Source organism: Cupressus sempervirens, chromosome 1 (genome assembly GCF_028749045.1).
Source record: "Cupressus sempervirens isolate cs-2001-9-10 chromosome 1, ASM2874904v1, whole genome shotgun sequence".
Lineage (NCBI taxonomy): Eukaryota > Viridiplantae > Streptophyta > Pinopsida > Cupressales > Cupressaceae > Cupressus > Cupressus sempervirens.
The window spans coordinates 400,644,032-400,665,772 of NC_143118.1; the positions used below are offsets into that span (position 1 = coordinate 400,644,032).

A 21,741-nucleotide genomic window follows, 5' to 3' on the forward strand; every position below is an offset into this window, starting at 1 on the left:
ACAGCAAATACAGTAATTTGTTCTATGTTTTTGTTCTGCGTAGAGGTGACTTTCTAAGTAGACATGGCTTACTTGAGGAGAAAGGTAACACTTACAGTTATGGCTGTGGCTCGTAAAATCCTTTAGAGACTGCTAGGCTGCACCAAACAGGAATGCACAGATCTGTCAGAGATCAAACATAGCCAAATTATTAAAAGAAACTATTACGTTCTAATCCTTAGGCTTACACATATAACACTTAAACTAGCTATTGGCTCTTTATCTCTGACTAGCATAGCTGGAATTAGTATTTACAATTCTAACCATTTGAAAGAAACTAGAACGTATGTTGCCCAACTAAAAACCTTGACAAAGTCATTAAAAATCTGCAAAGAAAATGCCTCATTCCTATTAAAAGTAAATGTACCACATATAAATTAACCATCCAAAACTTTCCCAGAAGGAAAGATGGTTCTGCAAATGAAACAACTGTACATAACCTCCACTAAAATTTAGAAAACGACATAGTGTATGTTTAATATCTATCAGCCACCTTTAATTTGAGTACACGGGGCATAGAAAAGATATAGATTGCATGCCAAAAACTGCAACAAAATAAGTCTTTGGTATGAGAAATATATGTCCATCGCCCAAAACATGACCAAAACATCTACTTGAAAAAAAAACGATTTATGCTCACAGATAACAAGCAAGAATTCAAGCTATCATTAATAATTCAACGTGAAAAATAGGCTCTACAACAAACTTAATAGCCAGCTTGGAATTTGTTTGAAAGACAACTCGAGGGTTTCTCTCTTAGACGATGACATGTCAATTCCAAAACATCAATTTACTTTCACCCCTCTTGATGAAATTGTGCACATGACCAGGGACTGCAAATAGGCTCTACAACAAACTTAATAGCCAGCTTGAAATTTGTTTGGAAGACAACTCAAGGGTTTCTCTCTTAGACAATGACTTGTCAATTCCAAAACATCAATTTACTTTCACCCCTCTTGATGAAATTGTGCACGTGACCAAGGACTGCCTTGTTGATGTTATCGGCATAGTTGTTTGTGTGTATCCATGTGCCACGATAAGAAGGTTTGATGAGACAAAAGTTCTAAGAAGAAGTGTCCAATTGATGGATATATCTTCATCTACTATAAATGTAACTTTATGGGGACCAACCGCTCACAATGAGGGGACACGACTCCAAGAAATGTACCATTTACACAATGTTGTTGTTCTTGCAATTAAAACTAGAAAAGCCACTGAATATAATGGAAAGGTCATAAGCACCTTGGCTAGTACTCAACTCTTCATAAACCCGGACATAGCAGAGACAACAAAACTGAGGTTATGGTTTGATGATAATGGGAAGGATATTTTTACATCGACAACACAAGCTATAGATGTGCCTCTACAAATTCCAAGGAAAACAATTGTTGAGAATGAGGAACAAACCATTAATGTCTCCCAACCTTTTCAGTACATTGTGAATGCAACAATTCAATTCATTAAAACGAGTTCAGTTTACTATCCATCTTGCCCCTTCGCTTGAATGGAAAACAATGCAAGAAAAAAGTTGTTAGAAATGCTGATGAAACATGGACTTGTGCAAAGTGCATAAAGACATTTGCGGACTGTATTTACAGGTACATACTTCAGCTAAAGCTAACAGATCATACAGGCACACTCTGGGCTGTTGCTTTTGATGAACCTGCAACCTACCTTCTAGGTATGTCAGCCCATGAATTATACATGCTCCAGTTCGATCATGATGCAAAGACTAATGCAGATATGATAATCAAACAAGGATGTTTCAAAGAGTTCCTCTTCACTATCTCAGTTCTATATGACTCAAGTGCTGGTCAAGGTTGTTTGAAATCGACAATCACCAAAGTTGACACTCTACAGCTTGAAGAAGAAAATGCTTCCTTGATCAATAAAATTGATGATATGGAAGACACGAGTGCTTGAATATATCTATACTGCTTCTTCTCTAATAAAACAAGTACATAATTGTACTCCCAATGTTGATGCTATCTATCAACATGTTAGAAGTACGCTATATTTGTGAATTTAAATGTTTTTGATTGTATTTAGTACTCCCAACATTCATGCTACGTACCAAGATATGAAACTAACATATATTTGGTAAATTTAACTGCTTATGATTGCATTAAGTCAAGTCCATTATAAGGGAATAAATGTTAATGAGTGATTACCTCTGCACAAATGTTTTTCAAAGTTAACAATCTTTTTGTATCTCTAGCCAATGAGAATATTGGTGGTCGATTTCAAATGTTCGTGCTTGTATTTAGTTCAATCTAATGATAACTTTAACAACAACTTGTTTCTTAATGGTATACTCTTTGTGAATCAAATGTTTGGTGTTTGAAACTAAGAAGTGATGCTTCTACTAACTTGCAACATCCACTATTTACAATACATACTTGAAAATATAAATGTTTTTTTTTTTTTTTGGCATTGATATTATTCACATCTTTTTTTGAGAAGTATTTCCAAAATAATATTTATAGTAAAGTGTCTAATGTTTTTTTGCAAATAATGAGCTCCTCTCAAAATTGTGAGACACTACTGTCAACAATTGAAAATAAAAAGAATCAGCATCGTAAAAGAGATCGTGGATACTATGCTCACCACAAAGAAGAAATCAGTATTCGTCATCATATGCAATGCGAACACCAAAAGAAAACATGTGGCATAGATCTAGGAACAAATAATCAGATACCAACTATTAATTCAGTCAAGCTCGTACCCCAAAGTGATATAGACTTTGCAAAATCTTCTAAAAACTTCCGCACTAGGATAGATGCATTGGCAAAGATGCAAACATGTGAAGTGTGCGATGAATGTTACGTTGGCATGCACACGTCTTCAGCAAATTGTGTCGTAATTTGCACTAGATGTTCTCATGAAAAGGGGAGACATCACTTTGCAACATCTAATAATATGAATCTAGGAAAACAACTAGATGCATTAAAAAATCTAACCCAAGTTGAAGAGATGCTCATAGCACAGGTAAATCCAATAGTGTAGGTAACCCATGCTCGTGGTGGGAAATACAAATACTATGGTCATACAATTAGCTTTCCACAAGACATTAGATCAATAGCGACGTACCTCCCACGTAGAATTTTAGATTTGGATGTGTTAATAGTTCAAAGACTCCAAACCCATGGAACTTACTATGATTGCTATGTAAGTAAGGGTCGTGTTTAGGCTGCATTAAAATATAAGATTGACTATGATCCATACTATACGGATGTTGTAATATCTGATGAATGTCTACAACAACTCCCAGATACAAGTATAGACATTTCAAGCATGCTTCATACTATTAATGTAGACAATGAACATGAGCTCTCAACTGAATTTGGATTTCCATGTGGTGAGGATGACAATGAAACATGACATAACAAACTCATCATCATTCATGACTAACTTACCAAATAAATGACATGAGCTAGATATCATCAAAGAAACAATGCAAATTTCAAATGCAAATGACACTCTTATTTCTTGGCCAGAGCTTGATCCTTCTCCAGTAAATGAATACAATACTAAAGGACTTCTGGATATGGTTTTTCCCACACTTTTCCCGAATGGTGTTGCATTACCAATGCAACTTCGCTATCGACAAGTTAAGATGCATGAATATGTGTTGCACTTAATGAGATACCATGATAATAGATTTAGCAGACACCCAAGGTTCCATTATTTTGTACTAAATCTAATGATGCGACATCGAACTCAAGGAATCTCTTTTGTGTTTGTCAAGAAAAATCTAGAGGACTCCATCCCAACCACCATTGAAAACCTTCGTTTGCACATACAACAGATGCCCAACACTCAATTGGCTGAAGAATTGATGCACTTCGGATCTTCCTTGAGGGGAACACGCACATATTGGAGTAAACATCGTGGTGAACTAACAACTATGATCAACCAACTAGGAACCCCTACTTTGTTCTTCACATTTAGTGTCACAGATACTAAATGGCCTGAATTACAACGACTTTTTCCAACTGGCGTTTCATTAATGTTTCGAACCAACAAAGAACGCACAAACAACATTATTAATAACCCACATACAACTTCTCTATTCAAAGGTTCACAATATTTCATGAAGAAGTAATAGAAAAACTCTTTCATGTAACAAATTACTAGTATAGATATGAATGGCAACATCGAGGATCGGGACATATACATGGATTCATTGGATTCCTAGTGTACCTGACATGGACAAACTTGATTGGCATAATCATGCAAAGGTAGCACAAGCAAGGAAATTCTTTGACAATTATGTGAGTGCATGGAATCCCTGCACTCCATCTTGTAAAAACAACACACAACATCGATCATTACAAGAACATCCTTGCTTGTTGGAAACAGATGCTATCTTCTCTAGAGACTCGTGTGTTGACTATGAGGAATTAATCAACCATGTTCAACAACATACACAGTGTACTAAAGCAACGTGCCTACGAAAATGAGGTAATAAATTAGAGTGTTGCTACAAAGCCCCTTGGTTAGAAAGTGCTAATTCATCGTTGGCTTGTGATGAGTCTAGAAAAAAAAACATATGCTCCAGCTCGTAATGATGATAGGTTAAATATACACAACCGAGATATGATTTCAATATGGAGGGCCCATATGGATTGCCAACCAGTTGTATCGAAGTTGCTTGTTCTTAAATATATAGCAAAATACACAACAAAGGCAGAAAGGATATTAGAGAGTTGTATTGATATGCATTATCAACATATCGTAGATTTATGTCCGAGACCATTGCAGATCGTGATATTGGAGCGCAAGAGACATGCCATATGCTACAAAAGCTACCACTTGTTATTAGTAGTCGCTCTTTTACAACACTAAATGTTGGACATAAAGTTTTACATCAAATTAACAAAAATCCAGGTGATAATACATTACTAGTGAGTTATCTACACTCTTACATAGAACGACCCACTGAGATGGAGCTAGTATCATTGATTGAAATTGCTAGATCATTCTCATTTTAATCTACTCGCAAAGGGTGCAAGTGGAAGGTTAGAAAGCGGAAGGCAATTGTCAACGTTTTTCCTCATTTCTATAGTACCCATGACGAGGAATCTGAACAATTTGAGCCTTTTTGTTGGAGTGAGCTATTGTTGTACAAGCATTATCATAGCATTGCTATAGATATAGGTCTCACTAAAGATGACATTGTTACAAATTGGAAACAATTGCAATCAAATAACTACTGTGTCTGGCATGTGGACCGCCTGATAATTACGGATCCTACCCCTGAAGAGGATTTAAGTGATACAAGTGACGTGGATCCAAGAAATACAAGTGCCCTAGATGAATGGGAGATGTTATCACAGATGGGAGTTGCTGGTGGTGAGAACTTGAATGCCCTTGAAATACTCGATCAATGTGACTTTGATAATATGAACAATTGGGATGAATGTTCTTTACCTCCCCACTTGCAAAACACTGCAAAGCACTTCATAAGTACAAACAAGACATCCCAAATAGGTGACCACTCCATATTAAACGAGCATGCTCCACTATATCCATTAACTCCCAAACAAGAACTAGCACTTGCGACTATAAAAGAACATTATAATGATAGTTCCTCAAACCAACCCCTATGCATGATCATACAAGGAACGACAGGCACAGGCAAATCATACTTGATACATTGCATTTGACATGCACTTTGGGTTTTAGCATCTAAAAATAATATTCCACTCCTTACTGTTGCCCCTACGGGAGTTGCGGCATTCAACATACACGCCTCAACCATACATGCTACCCTTAAAATACCAATAAGAGAAATGTACCCACTGCGTGGACAATCACTGCTAGTCTTTCAGGAAGAGATGAAACATGTGAAATACCTCCTTATTGATGAATTTGGCAATGTAGGGCCGAAATTACTTTTTAAAATAGATAGTAGATTGTGTGAGGCTTTCCCTCATGAACAAAAAAAATGCTTTGGTGGTACATCTATAATTCTTGTTGGTGGCTTAGCACAACTACCCCCGTCATGGATAAACCAATATATGCATCACACTCACATGCCAAATACCTTTGGGATAAATTTACAAAGGTTATCACATTGACAACCATATTTTGCCAACAAGGTGACACTCAAGCTCAAATCGACTTTCGTCGTGTGTTGTACAATATGCGAAATGCAGATCCAACTGAAGAAGATTGGGAATTACTTATGCAACGTACAAATAAAACAATATTTGTTTCTGAACAAAGAGCATTTGATCAATCAATGCACCTTTACTCTACAAACAATTTAGTTAGGCTACACAATCGATAAATGCTTAAATTACTCAATCTTCCAGTTGTACTTAGTATTGCAGTAAAAACACACTTACAACCAAACCTCGATAGTGATGTCGAATGACTTCCAAAAAAACTATTGCTATGTAAAGGCCAACGAACAATGTTAACGAGAAACCTTTGGATTCAAATGGGCCTTGTAAATGGATCACTTGGGGAGGTGGTAGATATTGTGTACACACCTGGTTATAAGCCCCCTGACCTACCTCTATATGTGGTTGTCCGATTCAATAATTATAATGGCCCACCTTGGGACCAAGGTGACCCAAATAGCTTACCTGTAACACCTATAACCTTAGGTAATTATAGACAGAGCCCACTATCTATGTCATGGGCACTCACCATACACAAATCCCAAGGATTGACACTTCAAAGAAGAACAATTGATATTGGTACAACAAAACGACAAGGTTTGACTTTCACAGCTATATCAAGAGTTAAAAAACTCGACAACTTGCAAATAGAGCCACCATTCTCCTTTGATTGATATGCAAGAATGAAAGATAATCCATATACCATCATCAGAAAAAAGGAAGGGTCTCGATTGCAACAACTCTCCCTATAGAGTGGATAGGTAACAAATGTAGTACTTTCCTCTAATTTATATGACTATGTGTGTCTATACTTCATCGATCTTTACATTGGCTACATTTATGCATTTAACTATCACTGTTCGCTAATGTAACAAGCTGTTTTGTTATAGGTATGGTGAAAAGATACCATATATTGTTACTTGAATCCTCTACTCATAACTCACTTTGTACTTTCAAATATTGTAGTTTATTTATGTGATTTCCTAAAAACTCCAAAGGAGGCACAGTGTTCATGTTTCCAATTGCACCATGAAGACCAAGGAGGCATGTTGTTCGTGACGGATGGGAAAATGTGTCATCATTGAATAGGTCATTGATTGCATATGCTATTCTAGCGGATGCACGTCGAAGCCCGTTGTTGTCAATAAGTGCAAGAACACTGCAATTCTACAGGCTCCATGTGTATTACACTCTCGACATCTATTATGTTTCTTTGTGATGAAATTGAATAATAAATGTGTTCTTTGTGGAGAAACTATTATTATCATTCTTTTACTTCTATCCCCTAATCATAACTCACTTTGTAATTACAAATATTGTAGTTTATTTATGGGATTTTTAAAATGTTATACTTTAATATTTTATCTTCACATGTACATTTTTGAGTATGCACCTGTCTAATAATCTAATTGATGAAAAAAAATGCATGTCAAACCAAAAAGAATGATCTTTATGTGATGTCTATACACATAATATCTACCACCTCCCCAAGTGATCCATTTACAAGACATGTTTGAATCAAGAGGTTTGTTGTTAACATTATTTGTTGGCCTCTACATAAAAAGAGTAGTATTTTGGGCTTAGATTTTGGTTCATTCATCACATTTTGAAATTATTTAATTTTTTAGAAGCTAGACTCCATTTTAAACAATTTAATTATATTTTTTTAACAATTAGTTTTCAATAATTTCTAGGGGAATTACACACAGATTTCACATGTTCAAGATGTGGCCACTTTAGAAATTCGTAAGAAATGATTCATTCTTTAAAAAAATAGCAAAAATATTAGGGATAAACTGTGTGGTTTTAGGGATTCATTAAATGTATTTGAATGACTTGGAGAAATATATTGGATAAATATTTTTTTCGTTAAATAGGTTGAATGTACTTGTAACTAAAGTTATAGTTTTGTCTACAATCTTGAATATGATCAGAAAATGAATAGTATGGAATTTGAGCTTGAGAAATCTATATCTAAAGCCTTTTGTTAGGATTGACAATGCACTCAAGAAACCCACACGAAAGATTCATATGTTAAAGAACAAATTACAACCATAGCTTACAATATTAAGATCTACCTATGAATGATTTTAATACAACCAACCTCTTAATGTTATTATGTTTGAATAAATTGTCAACCAAAATTTGCAATCACTAACATGATAAATCTAAGATACACTAATTCTATCTTCATATATTGTTGAATTCAATATTAAGAAGAAGAAAAGATTAATCAACATAGAAAGTTTCTTTTTCTATGTTAGACTTATTTTTTACTACAATCAAACATTTTCTTGACAATGATTAACAATTTTTTGTTTGGAAAAATGATCATTTTTAACAATATGAATGTTAATGTGAAATATTCCCACATATGTATATATTACTAATGTTATATGTTGTTAAGGCAGCTAAGAGAAATTCTAGTTGAAAACTTTGAAATACTACTTGTAGGAATTCCAACCCAATTGATTGATGATGACAACTTATTTGGTAACACAGAGGGTATTGCTACTGCTTATCTCAATAAGATCCATAGGATTGGGTAAGTTTGTCCAAACAGGTGGACAAAATGTAAACTAAGAATGCTAAACACAAACTGCAAAATATAATTTAAAATTTAAAATGGCTCTGAAAGTTTCAGAAATCAAACATACAACTTTATTCATAGAGACAAAGAAGATGAGAGAAACAAAGATAATAACAATTTTTATATATCTTATACAGAAAAGCCAACATACAAGTGATGAACATCAAAGATAATTGAAAGGATGTTGCTAAAAAGAAAAATTCCTAGCGTCAATTTTTGATAGCCAGGAATATGGTAGAGAATCCTGCCAACCAATCATAATTCAATTGAGGTGTTAACAAGTGTTCCATTTTTATTTAGAGTAGAGGTTGCATATTGAGTTAATGGAGTTTCTGCAACAAATTGCTAGACTGTTGCAAGTGTGGATAACAAATAAATTTCGAAGAGTTTGATGGTACAAGTTCTTATGCAGAGATAGACACCCATCTTTTATCACTATAGAGACTACAGTCTTCATTGCATATTGATGTCAGTGTAGCTAAATATCAAGTGCTCTTCAAGATAGTATGTGGGTGTATTTGTAAGGCCATAGAGGAAATGTTACACGTCTAAGACTGTAGTTTAGTGCTATGAAGAATACCATTTACTATTCTAGGAGTTTTCTGCCTATTTGAGGGTCCCTCCAAAACCAATATTGTCTTTGCATTTGTGTGTGGCAATGCAAGCATTTTATTTTTCAATTTTAAGTTGTTCTTGATTTGAACCCTTGATTGTATATCATTGCATTGGATATTCATTATAGACCTTGTATTGAGGCATACAAAAGTAGTTTGAAAGCATCTCATTTGAATCCACTTACTGGTGTGCCAAAGTGTGGCATTCTTGCCTCGGATTATGGATCGATTTATGTCATTTTCAATTATTTATATACGTCAAATCCTCTATAAAGGGTACATAAAGAGGGTGTTGGCTAATCTCCAAACAAAATGCACCAAAGACAAAAAAAAGTCAAACTTGCTTCTTTTTCAGATTCAAGAAAACACAACAAAATTTTCTCAAAAATTTTGTTGCTTTCGATCACAAAATATACATATCATGAAGATCAAATGCTGAAAATTTCAAAAAAAAATCATTGTGTTTTCATTTTTTTGAAATTTAGTCAATGGTGCAATTTGTAGGAATGATAGCCACGTCCCATAAAGAGGTAGGGGTGTAGGTCATTGAATGTCTCTAGTACCCCAATACATACAGGCCATTTTTGGCATGCATTTCTCAAGTGCACATGGTGACTCATCATATCCAAGTGTATCTTGAATCTAATATCAAGAATTATCATGTCACTATGCAAAACAAATTAAAAATGAAGTGTCAATAGAAGAGAATGGTTTCTGGTTGATACTATGAGTTATTAAATTCATATCGAATTCAACTTTTCTCAAAATCCATAGATATAAATTGAAGGAAGCCAATACAATCTTCAACTAATGAAACTTCAGAGCAAATTATATAAATCCTAAAACATACAATTCTCACTAGTAGAAAAGTCAGAGAAAATAAAGGTGTATAATTTTCTACAATCCAAGCAACACAGTAAAAGTTTTCTAGATATTTGGATGTTGTTGAAATCGCTAGTTTGTTTAATAGAAATGTAATTCTGTTGATCAACTTTGTACAACTGTGATTGTTCAATTTAGATAATCATAAGACAGCTAATACAAACTTAAGTGATGATCAGAAAACCATATTTTTCATTAAGCAGAATTCCATTCATTGTATACTAAATTAAGTATATAAACGTATCAAATAGGAAAACATCAATGTGATGGGATGGAAAACATCAAGCAATGTACAACTATAGTAAATGGAGTATCACAATGTAGACTTGGCACTAGGTGAATCCTTTAGAAATCATTGACAAATTAACAATTGAATACTTTTACGCCTTGTAGGAGGAACTTATTTTAATGAGGGGGGCAATAAAATTCCAGGGGTTTTTTACAGAAAAAAGATAGACAAAGTATGCATATTTGATAACAAAGAGAAGTGACATGGTGAATGCACATAAAATTATAAAGAATGCAGAGATTCTTAACGTAAATGAGTTGAACTAAAAATATGTTTGGAGAAACATTGAAAGATAATTCATTTTCTTATCAAATAATAAAGATCAAGTGCCAACTATTAAACATGAAAAGAAAGGAAACCAATGTACAAAAAATTAATGATACGAAGAAATAAACGAGACAGTGCTTTTGCAGTCCCAACGGGTATTGATAAACAAAAGGCAATAAACAATGTTTATATTGGAGCGGTACTCCCTAATCTGCAGACAAAATACACTAAAGATAAAAAAAAGTTTTTTTTTTTCAGATTCACAAAAATGTACTGATTTTTTCTCAATTTTTTTTGTTGTTTTCAACTACAAAGTATGTTAGTGTAGTTTTTTTATTTTCCTAGTGGGTTATTTATTTTTCCCTTTATTGCTAGTTTTTTTCCTACACTTTTAATAATCTTGCTTAGGTTAATAAAGCATGTTTTATTTAGAAAGTGGTTGCGAGGTGTCACCTTCCTACATGTGAGCATCCATTAGCTATCTTAGGAAGATACTTTGCTATCTTTAGTCTGATAGATGGTTGCTCCTCATTGGTCAGTGTTGCCACCTCCTCCCTCTTGCTAGTGTATATAAGCATGCTGCCTAGCTTGTATTTGGGATCGATTTCTAGTGCATCCTCTTAATGCTATTTTGCTTCCAGTATTTGCAATACTCTCTTGGAGACTAACTCTATGTTGCTATTCTAATTTTATATCATTTGCATTCATAGTTTAGATATCTATTCTTTGCACTAGTTTTCTGGGTTATCAATCTTTTCAAATTCTAACATGGTATCAAAGCTTTTCTATGTGCAAGAGTAGATTTTAGTTTCCTTATTTGAGAGATTCGGAGGGGGCTAATAAATTTTATTGTAGTTTTTTTATAAAACGAAGTATGCTCTTCTCTTGCATCTTTGGATGATCTTGAGAATCAGAAAAGTTTTGACAAAAACGTTTTTAATCTCTGGGGTTTCAATCTCAAATCTGACAACCAACGTGCATATTTGGAGTTTTCAATCAGTATTGCAGGTTTCAGCATGCCATTGATGGACTTAGGAAGCTAATCCAGCATTTGCATGTCATATTTTGGTTGTTGGGGTCGTTTCTTGATTTTTGGAGCCGTTTTTTTACTATTAAAGGCGTCTGATTTACACTATAGCAACATCTTCTATACATCAGCAAGAAAATCGCTTTTTGGGTTTTGTTCGTAGCACCAAAAAACTATCTGGGTATCTTTTAAATTTTGCATGTAAGCTCTATATTTTGTAGAGTCAGCACGAAAAGCTACAGTCATACCCCTCTCCATTGGCAGTCGCAGATTTGAACATAGTTTTCAAATGTCTCATTCTTGCTCATACGGACTCCGATTTTAATGATTTTTATTATGACCTTAGCTATTTTTTTGTGCTCTATCCACTAGTGGAGTTGTTTTTTGATTTTCATGCATGAATTCTTTAGAAATTGCAGATTCTCAAACGTGATTGTGCACAGTTCTCATTTTAAAAACTTTAGAGGATCATAACTTTCTCATACGACCTCGTATTAAGGCGATTCTTTTTTTGAAAGTGCATTTTTTTGAGTAGATCGCAGTGGTGCTATTTGTTTCCTTGATTATTGTGCCCAAGTTTCACTTTTAGCATATGCTCTTCAAGAGGGTTTGTAATGCATTGAAATCAAGACCACTACGTATTTTTTTCTAGTGGTAGTTGTAAACGCACTAAAATAAAGTGCCAAATCATATTTCTTTGAGATGGGGTTCTTTGATTGAGTAAAAAGGGGGGGCATTGTCGTGGCTAGATTCTCTCTTTTTTGGCATTTCTTCTTTGCATTTCTTCATCACGGATCAAACAAATATGCCCATCCTAACTCCATACAATTACTTTGAGTGAAAATCACGCATGACAATTCACTTAAGGAAAGCTGGATTAAATAGGATAACTATGGGACTTGAAACTGAACCTGCTAAAGATGAAAACAAGCCTAAGTGTTTTAACAAATGTGATGAGGCATATGGAACATTGTGTTTGTCTATTTCTCCTGATTTGCTATTTCACATTGAATCTTTGAATACACCAAATGAAATATGGTTAAAGCTAGAAACACTATTTGGTACACAAGATTCAATGAGGGGTCATATGTTGGAAAATGAACTAATTAGTTTAAGTCCAGGCAATTTCAACACAATCCAGGATTTCTTCACTAAATTGAAGTCACTAAGGTTGCAGTTAAAACAATGTGGACTTGAAAAGAAAGATGAACAACTGATTCTTAGTATTCTCTCTAAGCTAAGTTCAAAATATTCTGTCTTTGTCTCCACCTTCTATGCTACTAAGGGTGCACTTGGTACTCAATTCACCATGCCATCTTTAGATGATTTTGCTGTCAATCTCACTCGAGAACAGGACAAGCTAATCCAGATGGGCACTCTTAAGTCCTCTAAGTCACATGCCTTAGCTGCCAACCAAGGCACAAATGAACAAAAAGGACAAAGTAGTAACAACAACAATAGTAAGGATGAGAAACAAAATAATAGTGAGGAAAAGAAGGATCAGATACTGGTTGCTTTAAAAGCAACTATTGATACCCCATCTTCCAAGGGCGATAAGTCTAAGAAAGAAAAGGTCAAATGTGCCTATTGTAAAAGACCTAGTCATGATGAACATAAATGTTTGAAGAAACAAATTGAACACTTGACATACATTCTTGAGAAGAATAATATCAGTGTTCCTGAGTCTATCAAACAAAGTTCTAATGAAGGGTCTAACAAGGAAAAAGAAAATAGCAAGGGGAAAGGAAAGGGCAAGGCCCTTGTTGCAGTTGCTTCCTCACCATCCACTTGGGTTCTTGATTCGGGTGCTTCACACCACATGGCTTCATCTAAGGAAGAACTTGAATCCTTGGAGCCGTGTACTATGCCTTCTATTTTGATGGGTGATGACACTCCTGTTGAGGTGTGTGGGAGAGGGTCTGTTGATGTGGGGGATGGCACATTCCATGATGTTCTTTGTGTACCCTCATTGTCAACTAGTCTCCTATTGGTATACCAGATCACTCAAACAGGTTTAGGCAAGCGGGTTGAGTTCACTCCTGATTCAGTGGAGATATGTGAGTTGCATAGTGATTCTACAGTTGCAGTTGGAAGAGCAGATCATCAGTCACAACTCTATCTATTTTCTCACTTTGTTCTCGATCCTCCTTCATCTGCTTTGCTCACTCACTCTAATGATGTGAGTAAATCATGGCATGAGTGGTTTGGCCATCTTAACTTCCGCTATTTGCATCAGCTCAACCAACCAAGCATGGTCATAGGGTTGCCTTCAGTTCAGTTCTCATGAGGTATTTGCCAAGGTTGCATTCTTGGTAAGCATCCTAAGGAAAAGTTTGACAAAAGTATGGCATGGAGAGCTTCACAAATACTAGTGTTAGTTCACAGTGATTTGGCTGGTCCATTTCAGCATCTTTCTTTCAGCAGAGCCAAATATGTCCTCACATTCATTGATGACTTTTCTCGATATACTTGGGTGTACTTTCTCAAACAGAAGTCAGAGGTATTTGATCATTTTCAGGACTTCAAAACTTTTGTCGAGAAGCAATCCGGGAAAGCCATCAAAGTTTTGCGCACAGACAATGGTGGTGAGTATGTTAACCATCGGTTTGAAAGATTTTGCACTTCAAAGGGGAATGATTTACAACATTCAGTTCCATACAATCCTCATTAGAACGATGTTGCAGAATGGAAGAATAGATCCTTGAAGAAAATGGCAAACTGTATGATTCACTCTAGATCTCTTGCACCATAGTATTGGGCAGAAGCCATTAATTGTGCTTGCTATATCCAAAACCGTGTTCCTCACCGAGCCTTGAAGGGAGTTACTCCTTTTGAAGCTTGGAATAGTCGGAAACCATCAGTTAAGCACTTTCGAGTTTTTGGCTCTCCTGGATGGGCCCACATTCCTGCGGAGAAACGCAAGGCCTTGGATCCGCAGAGCAAACCTTGCATATTTGTAGGTTATCCTGATGGTGTGAAGGGTTATCGGTTGCTCCACCCTACTACACATGAGTTGTTCATTGAGAGGAGTGTTCAGTTTGAGGAGGGACCTTCAAGCTCCTTTCTATCACTTCTCCAACTCCTCCTACTTTGACATTGGAGTCACTTGGAATACATGACAAACCTTCTGATCGGTCAGATTCACCTGAATAGTCTTCCACCTCCACTTCTGATGCAGAGACTGATATAGAGGACTCACCTCCTTCCTCTCCTAGTCATCATTCATAAGTTGATGATTCTCCTCCAAATTCTCCATCTTTCAGTCCACTTTGGGCTAGACAGACCTTGCAGTCTGCAGATGATTGGGTTGGGGATAAATCAGACACCAGGCGGACTCGTTCACAATTCCAGGATGCTCCACATGTCTTCATTGCTATTGCCTCAGATCCACAGTCCTTTCATGAGGCTTCTGGTATTCCTGAGTGGGATACAGCTATGCAGGAAGAGTCTAGTTCCTTGATGAGGAACCACACTTGGGATCTTGTCCCTCTTCCTAAGGGAAGAAAACTTGTTCGATGTAAGTGGATCTATCAAACAAAATTTGCAACAAATGGGTCAGTTGACAAACACAAGGCTCGCTTGGTCGCTAAAGGCTTCTCCTAGGTTCCTGGGATTGACTACTCTGAGACTTTTGTTCCAGTTGCCCAAATGAATTCCATTCGACTTGTTCTTGCCATTGCTGCAACTAATCGTTGGGAAGTACATCAAATGGATGTGAAGAGTGTTTTTCTTCACGGTGACCTTCATGAGGAGATCTACATGGAGCAGCCACAAGGTCTCCTTCAGGATTCTTCACTTGTGTGTCGTCTTTGAAAGTCTCTCTATGGCCTCAAAAAAGCTCCTCAGGCCTGGTATGCCAAGATGGACTCCTTTCTTCTATCAGTTGGGTTCACTCAGTGCCATTCTGATCCTAATGTCTACATTCCACAACAAGGTGATTCACTCCTATTTTTGGTTTTGTATGTCGATGACTTGCTGATCACAGGAAGTTCTTCACCCACCATTAAGGCTGTCAAAGTTGCCCTTCAAGACAGTTTCTTGATGACTGACTTGGGCTTATTTCATTACTTTCTTGGGATTGAGATCTTTCAATCTCCTTCTGGGATCACCATCACACAGTCCAAGTATGCTCTAGATTTACTCTCGAGGTTTCATATGGCTGACTGTAAGCCTGCTCTGACTCCCTTCCTTTCTGGAATCAAACTTGAGGCTCAGTGTTCTTCTCCACTTGTTGATGGCACCTTGTATCGCCAACTTGTGGGGAGTCTCATTTATTTGACTCATATGAGACCTGACATCTCATATGCTGTAGGCATGGTCTCTCAATTCATGCAAGAGCCTCATGAGCTGCACTGGAAAGTAGCCAAGCGGATCCTTCACTACATTTAGGGGTCTCACAGTTATGGGATTCACTATTCAGCAGGTATTGAGCTTGATTTGGTGGGCTACACAGATTCAGATTGGGCAGGTGATTCTCAGGATCACAAGTCTACTTCAGGTTACAGCTTCTCACTTGGTTCCGATCCTATTTGTTGGTCAAGCAAGAAGCAGTCTGCTATTGCTCTATCTTCTACTGAGGCTGAATATCAGGGGGCTGTGAATTCTGCCACTAAGGCCATTTGGCTTCAACATCTTCTCACTGAGTTTGGTATCCAGATCAAACGGACATCAGTCATATTTTGTAACAACCAAAGTGTCATTCAAATCTCACGGAATCCAGTCCATCATCAACGAACCAAACACATTGAGATCCACATGCACTACATCCGGGAGCTCATCCATGGTCATGTCATCGACCTTCGCTATTGTTTGACATCCGAGCAGGTTGCTGATATCTTCACCAAACCCTTCACTGAGAGCAATTTCCTTCATTTGCGAGATTTGTTGGGGGTGCGGGATGCTTCATCTTTTGGGGGGGCCTCTTCCTCTCACTTGGAGTCCTGATTATTTTTGGGGGTCTCTTCTCTCTCTTTTGGGGGAATTTTATGTACATGGGTACCTCATCAAGCCTAACTTGGTGGGACCCATTTCTCCATCCACCTAAGCTTCACTTATGGGGGGGTGTTAGTGTAGTTTTTTTATTTTCCTAGTGGGTTATCTATTTTTCCCTTTATTGCTAGTTTTTTTCCTACACTTTTAATAATCTTGATTAGGTTAATAAAGCATGTCTTATTTAGAAAGTGGTTGCGAGGTGTCACCTTCCTACATGTGAGCATCCATTAGCTATCTTAGGAAGATACTTTGCTATCTTTAGTCTGATAGATGGTTGCTCCTCATTGGTCGGTGTTGCCACCTCCTCCCTCTTCCTAGTCTATATAAGCATGCTGCCTGGCTTGTATTTGGGATCGATTTCTAGTGCATCCTCTTAATGCTATTTTGCTTCCAATATTTGCAATACTCTCTTGGAGACTAACTCTATGTTGCTATTCTGATTTTATATCATTTGCATTCATAGTTTAGATATCTATTCTTTGCACTAGTTTTCTGGGTTATCAATCTTTTCAAATTCTAACAAGCAGATCATGAAGACTATGAAGACTAAATGCTGAATCCCTTAATTATTACATTGTTATTGTATTTTTAATATTTTTAAAGCCTTCGTGTTTATCCATAATCACAAGGAGACGGGGACTGTAGTCCACTGATATGGGTATACAGCTTTTTCCTTAAAATACCTTCCTAAGAATACCTTTGTACAAAAATACGCAAGTTCAGAAAAAAATACTTAGCAGTTATATATCTTCAGTCAATGTAATTTAAAATTAATTAACTATTTCCTGAACTCGGCACTGGGACAGGCAAATACTCCAGCTGGAACAACCTTCTCCACCCTCTGCACAAATTCAACAGAGTACCCACATATCATCTGCAACACAGTTTCCTAAGTAAGAGAATGGTACAAATGGATGGTTTCCTTCAAGACATTTGGAAGGCTTTTCAAATTTTGTGAGAAATGTTTGAATGGGTCCTTGAAGGAAAGATCCCGGGCAAGCTGGCTGGAGAAGGCCTTGTGGGAGATCACTACATGCAAGTTCCTAGAAAAAATGAATACATAAAGTATATATACAAAGAGATGAGGATGTCATACTGTCTCACTATCCAATCTCTAGCAGTGTATTCAAATGCTCTGTTCTGGTAGCCTGCAAACATTCAAAATTGGGGTGAACGGGAGTTTCACGAACTCCTGATCTCACACCACCATTAACCTAGGACCATGAGATAACTTTATGTATGGCTGAAACCAATTTACCATGAGATAACTTTATCTATTGCTCAAACCCATTTAAATATAATCATTAATCAGTAAGAACCACATAGACCAAAGCAAATATAAGGAAAAATAAGCTTCAAGAAAAAAGAACAAATGGTTTACAAGATCCATTTCTTTCAACTTTTCACCCTGTTGTTATTTAACTAGTTTGAATCATAATGGCAACTACTGGTAATGAAAGTACTTGATTTGTTTGTAATAGAAATACGGAGACATGTATGGTGTGTCTAAATTTGTTTGCTTCACACATATAGGTATACACAAGTCTTTTAAATATACCTCTCAAGCAGGCTACTGGTTATTGGAAACATTGTTGGATCTTGTTCATTTTTCTGGTATTGTTATAGATTGTAAAAGTTGTCTGAATGTTCCCTTTTGCATATATACATAGTGCCATGATACGATGCTGCTGGGAATATGATGAAGTAGGAAGTAGTGTGTAGGGGTTTAAGGAAGGTAACCAAGTATATGGGAACATTAAAAAGACATTGGAATTCCCAAAGCAATATGGCTCACTCACCTAATACACAGCTGTGGAAGAGAATCTCATTGCTTTGAAACCAAAAAAAATTGACTTTACTTAGGCAGCGAGTCTTCCTCCGGCTATTGGAGCTAGACATGAAGGCATTGAAAGATAAGGTTATGGTCCTAGAAAGTCCGATTTTGTGTTGGGACGTGCAGTTGGTGTAGGTAGCCTTGTCATATAGGCAAGTAAGTGTTCTTGTTTTTTAGATGAGAACATTGTTGAGGGAAAAAAAAAAGAGGAAAGAAGCAAAGAAGCAATAGAAATCACATTATTCAAAGTAATGTCTTCCTAACTGAAATACATGAAACTGAGATTTGAAAAATAACAAGTCATCTCACACAGATCAACATCGTTTCCAAAACTAGTAGATCCATATGCATACATGTTCTTGCGAAGCAGTTAGGGAAGTCTTTGGGGTATCATTCATTGGGGCACTGGGAAATTGGAGTTTGTGACGAGTTTGGGGGTTGATACCGCAGAAACAAAGCAGAATAACCTGTCATCTATATACTGACTGGGTATTGCAATCTGGGTGTCTCAGAAACACACAGTTAATCATCATTTGCACTGGATTTTTAAATGTATGCCTCAAGTAACAATCATATAATGACAATACTTATGAATGTAAAAAAACCCTTCGTTTATAACCTTAAACAAGAAACACCAGATACTAAGTAAACCCACTAAACCCTAGCTAAATGGAAGCATTAACGGTCATACTGCCTACTCCCGAGATGAAGAGGTGATTTGTGGACCTTGTTCAAAAGGATAGCTCCCAAACAACTCTGGTATTTAGGATTCCAACTTCTATTCAAATCAGTGACAATGTCAATACTATTTATGCCATTCACAGAGGTTATTTTATAGAAGTTGTGGACAGCTAGAAAAGTATTCAATGCTGCAGCTGGCAAATTATCTTCACGGAAATATCTACCTACAGATTTCACCTATCATTAAAAGATTTTCTGAGATATATACCGATCACCGATATCGCAAATATCCCCCAAAAAACAAATTAATATGATCGGTATTGCAGATTTGATTCAACTGAGATCCTCGTTAACTGCTAGCTGATTTGTTTCCAACGGAAAATTAAACAACTACTGGTATGTGGTTTTTATGAACGGACAGATTTTCATGAAATACCCACTTATAATAGCCTATCGGCTAATAATTCAACATGAAAAATTATGTGTCTTACTAAGATGTTAAAAAGAATGAGAAAATACATTCCATAATAAAGAGAAACGGAACAGATCTTGGGAACATGCCAAGCGATTGCACAATTCAAATTATACCAAAGGCGTTAATATTGTGTGCCCTGTATTTTCAACGAAAAGCAATCACAGGAAAATTATAGAGCAACGAATCGTAATGATTTACAGGCGAGACGAAAAAAATTGAGAACAAAAATGCAAATTAGAAAACTAAAGTCCGACCGTGCGTATAGGGATGAAATCAAGAGTAAAGATCTTCACAAAATATTTATCTGTGCGATATCTATGTCTCCTTGACAGAGACATACAAAAAATATAAAACGGATCCAGAAACAAACAGCTAACCTCCACATGTGACGATTCAAACTCCCAACTGTAGTCCTAAATCGCCCGATCTCTACTGTTCGCTTTTCTTCTGCCCGAGTTTTACTGCAATGGTAATGCCAGTCGCCGTTATTGGAAGCTCCGTCAAGAGCTAGATCTAATGCTTCACAGGAGGGGTTTGTAGAAGCCAAGACAGCATTGTTCATAATTTCATGTGATACAAAAAAATTGTAACAAAATGCTTTCCCAGTAATTAAGTTGAATAAATACTACAGATAGTAATTATTCACAATTAAATTATATTTCGAAGGCACTAGGGGAGAGGACACGGGTTCCAATGGTTGTGATAGAAATTGTTTACTTTATACTTACACTTGCTGACTTAACGTCCAATTCTTTTATAACATTGCACCAATACTTGTGACTTAAAAGTTGTTAGTACAATGATGATTACGAAAAAATGAATAAAAATGTACCATTTGATCTAAAAAGTAACCAATGATGTGATGCCACATCAGTTGTTTAACTATGGGTACCCTTGATGCACGACCACTGGTCTTACTTTTTTTTTGGGGCTGTTTTGGACAACTTGGCAAAAAGCATGCTGATGTGGCATCATAACGAGTGACATGGACTTGAAACCTTAGTTATAAGTAGACGACTCACCAAGTAAGCTGCTGTAAAAAATTGGGAGTGATTTGAATTTTTTACATAGGGTTTTGATAAGCGCAAAATTAGGGTGTTCAAGTACTGGGTCTTCTCCCCTATAAAGTTAATCAAAACAAGGACCGTCTAATTTGCTGTCATTAGTAATTTTGTCTTTTAGAAAAATATAGTAAGAAACAATAATATTAATATGGTTTATTAATTTCTAAATAACAACAAATGTTCTTTCAAAATGATTATTATTAACTAAATATGAAATTAGAATAATGAATGTTTAAGACATAATCTTTGGAAATAGTAATGAAAATTATGTATTGAATTTATCTCTAAATAGATGAGGACACATTTTTAACAAAATAATAATAATAATTAGATGTTTGAAGAATTATGCATTTAATTGCAACCATCTACTATTGGTGGATATTTTCCAAAGTTTAATGGGAAAAGGCAAAAGTTGAGAAGAATATTTGACTTTTATTTCAAAATAATTATTAGAAATTGTTGGGCACATGACTATTCATCGTACTAACCAATAAGAAATGAAATAAAAGATTTTTAATAAATTTTATGAAAGACATAGAAATTAGAAACATTGTGAAAGTACAAAAAAAATTTTAAATTCTATGATTTGATTGGTTAAAGGGAAAATAAATTTACATTCATGAATGGTATAGTATCGTGCCTATGGCAAGAACTAATAAGTGTATGAACATAGGATAAATTAATATAGATTAATTAAAGTGGTAATATAATGGAGGAACAATTAAATAAAAGAGGGGATTTGTGATGTGTAGTTTTAAAAATGGTGGAGAAGGAACATTTTGATGCAACCTTGAGATCTCGAGGTTCAAACTTCAAAAGTATTTTTTAGATTTGTATTTTGCATCTATATATATTA

At 35.9% G+C, this 21,741-nt stretch overlaps 2 protein-coding genes across 5 annotated transcripts in view; one reads left to right on the plus strand and one right to left on the minus strand.

Annotated features, from left to right (window-relative positions):
• Nucleotides 1-20,412, minus strand: part of SYP61 (syntaxin of plants 61) — a 74,957-nt gene extending 54,545 nt beyond the window's left edge. The window contains exons 1-2 of one of the 4 annotated variants that reach the window (XM_089827025.1): nt 20,199-20,412; nt 96-137 (exon numbers count right to left, since the gene is read on the minus strand). The gene's annotated coding sequence lies outside the window, so the exon portion shown is untranslated. Of the gene's footprint in view, nt 1-95; nt 163-20,075; nt 20,158-20,198 lie in introns of those variants that run through there. The other 3 variants (XM_089827034.1, XM_089827050.1, XM_089827043.1) reach the window with 3 other exon arrangements.
• Nucleotides 1,202-1,962, plus strand: LOC149577989 (replication protein A 70 kDa DNA-binding subunit A-like). Its single transcript, XM_089798892.1, has 2 exons — nt 1,202-1,470; nt 1,638-1,962. The coding sequence occupies exons 1-2, from the start codon at nt 1,202-1,204 to the stop codon at nt 1,960-1,962; spliced, it is 594 nt and encodes a 197-aa protein (XP_089655018.1).
• Nucleotides 20,413-21,741: the final 1,329 nt, after the last annotated feature.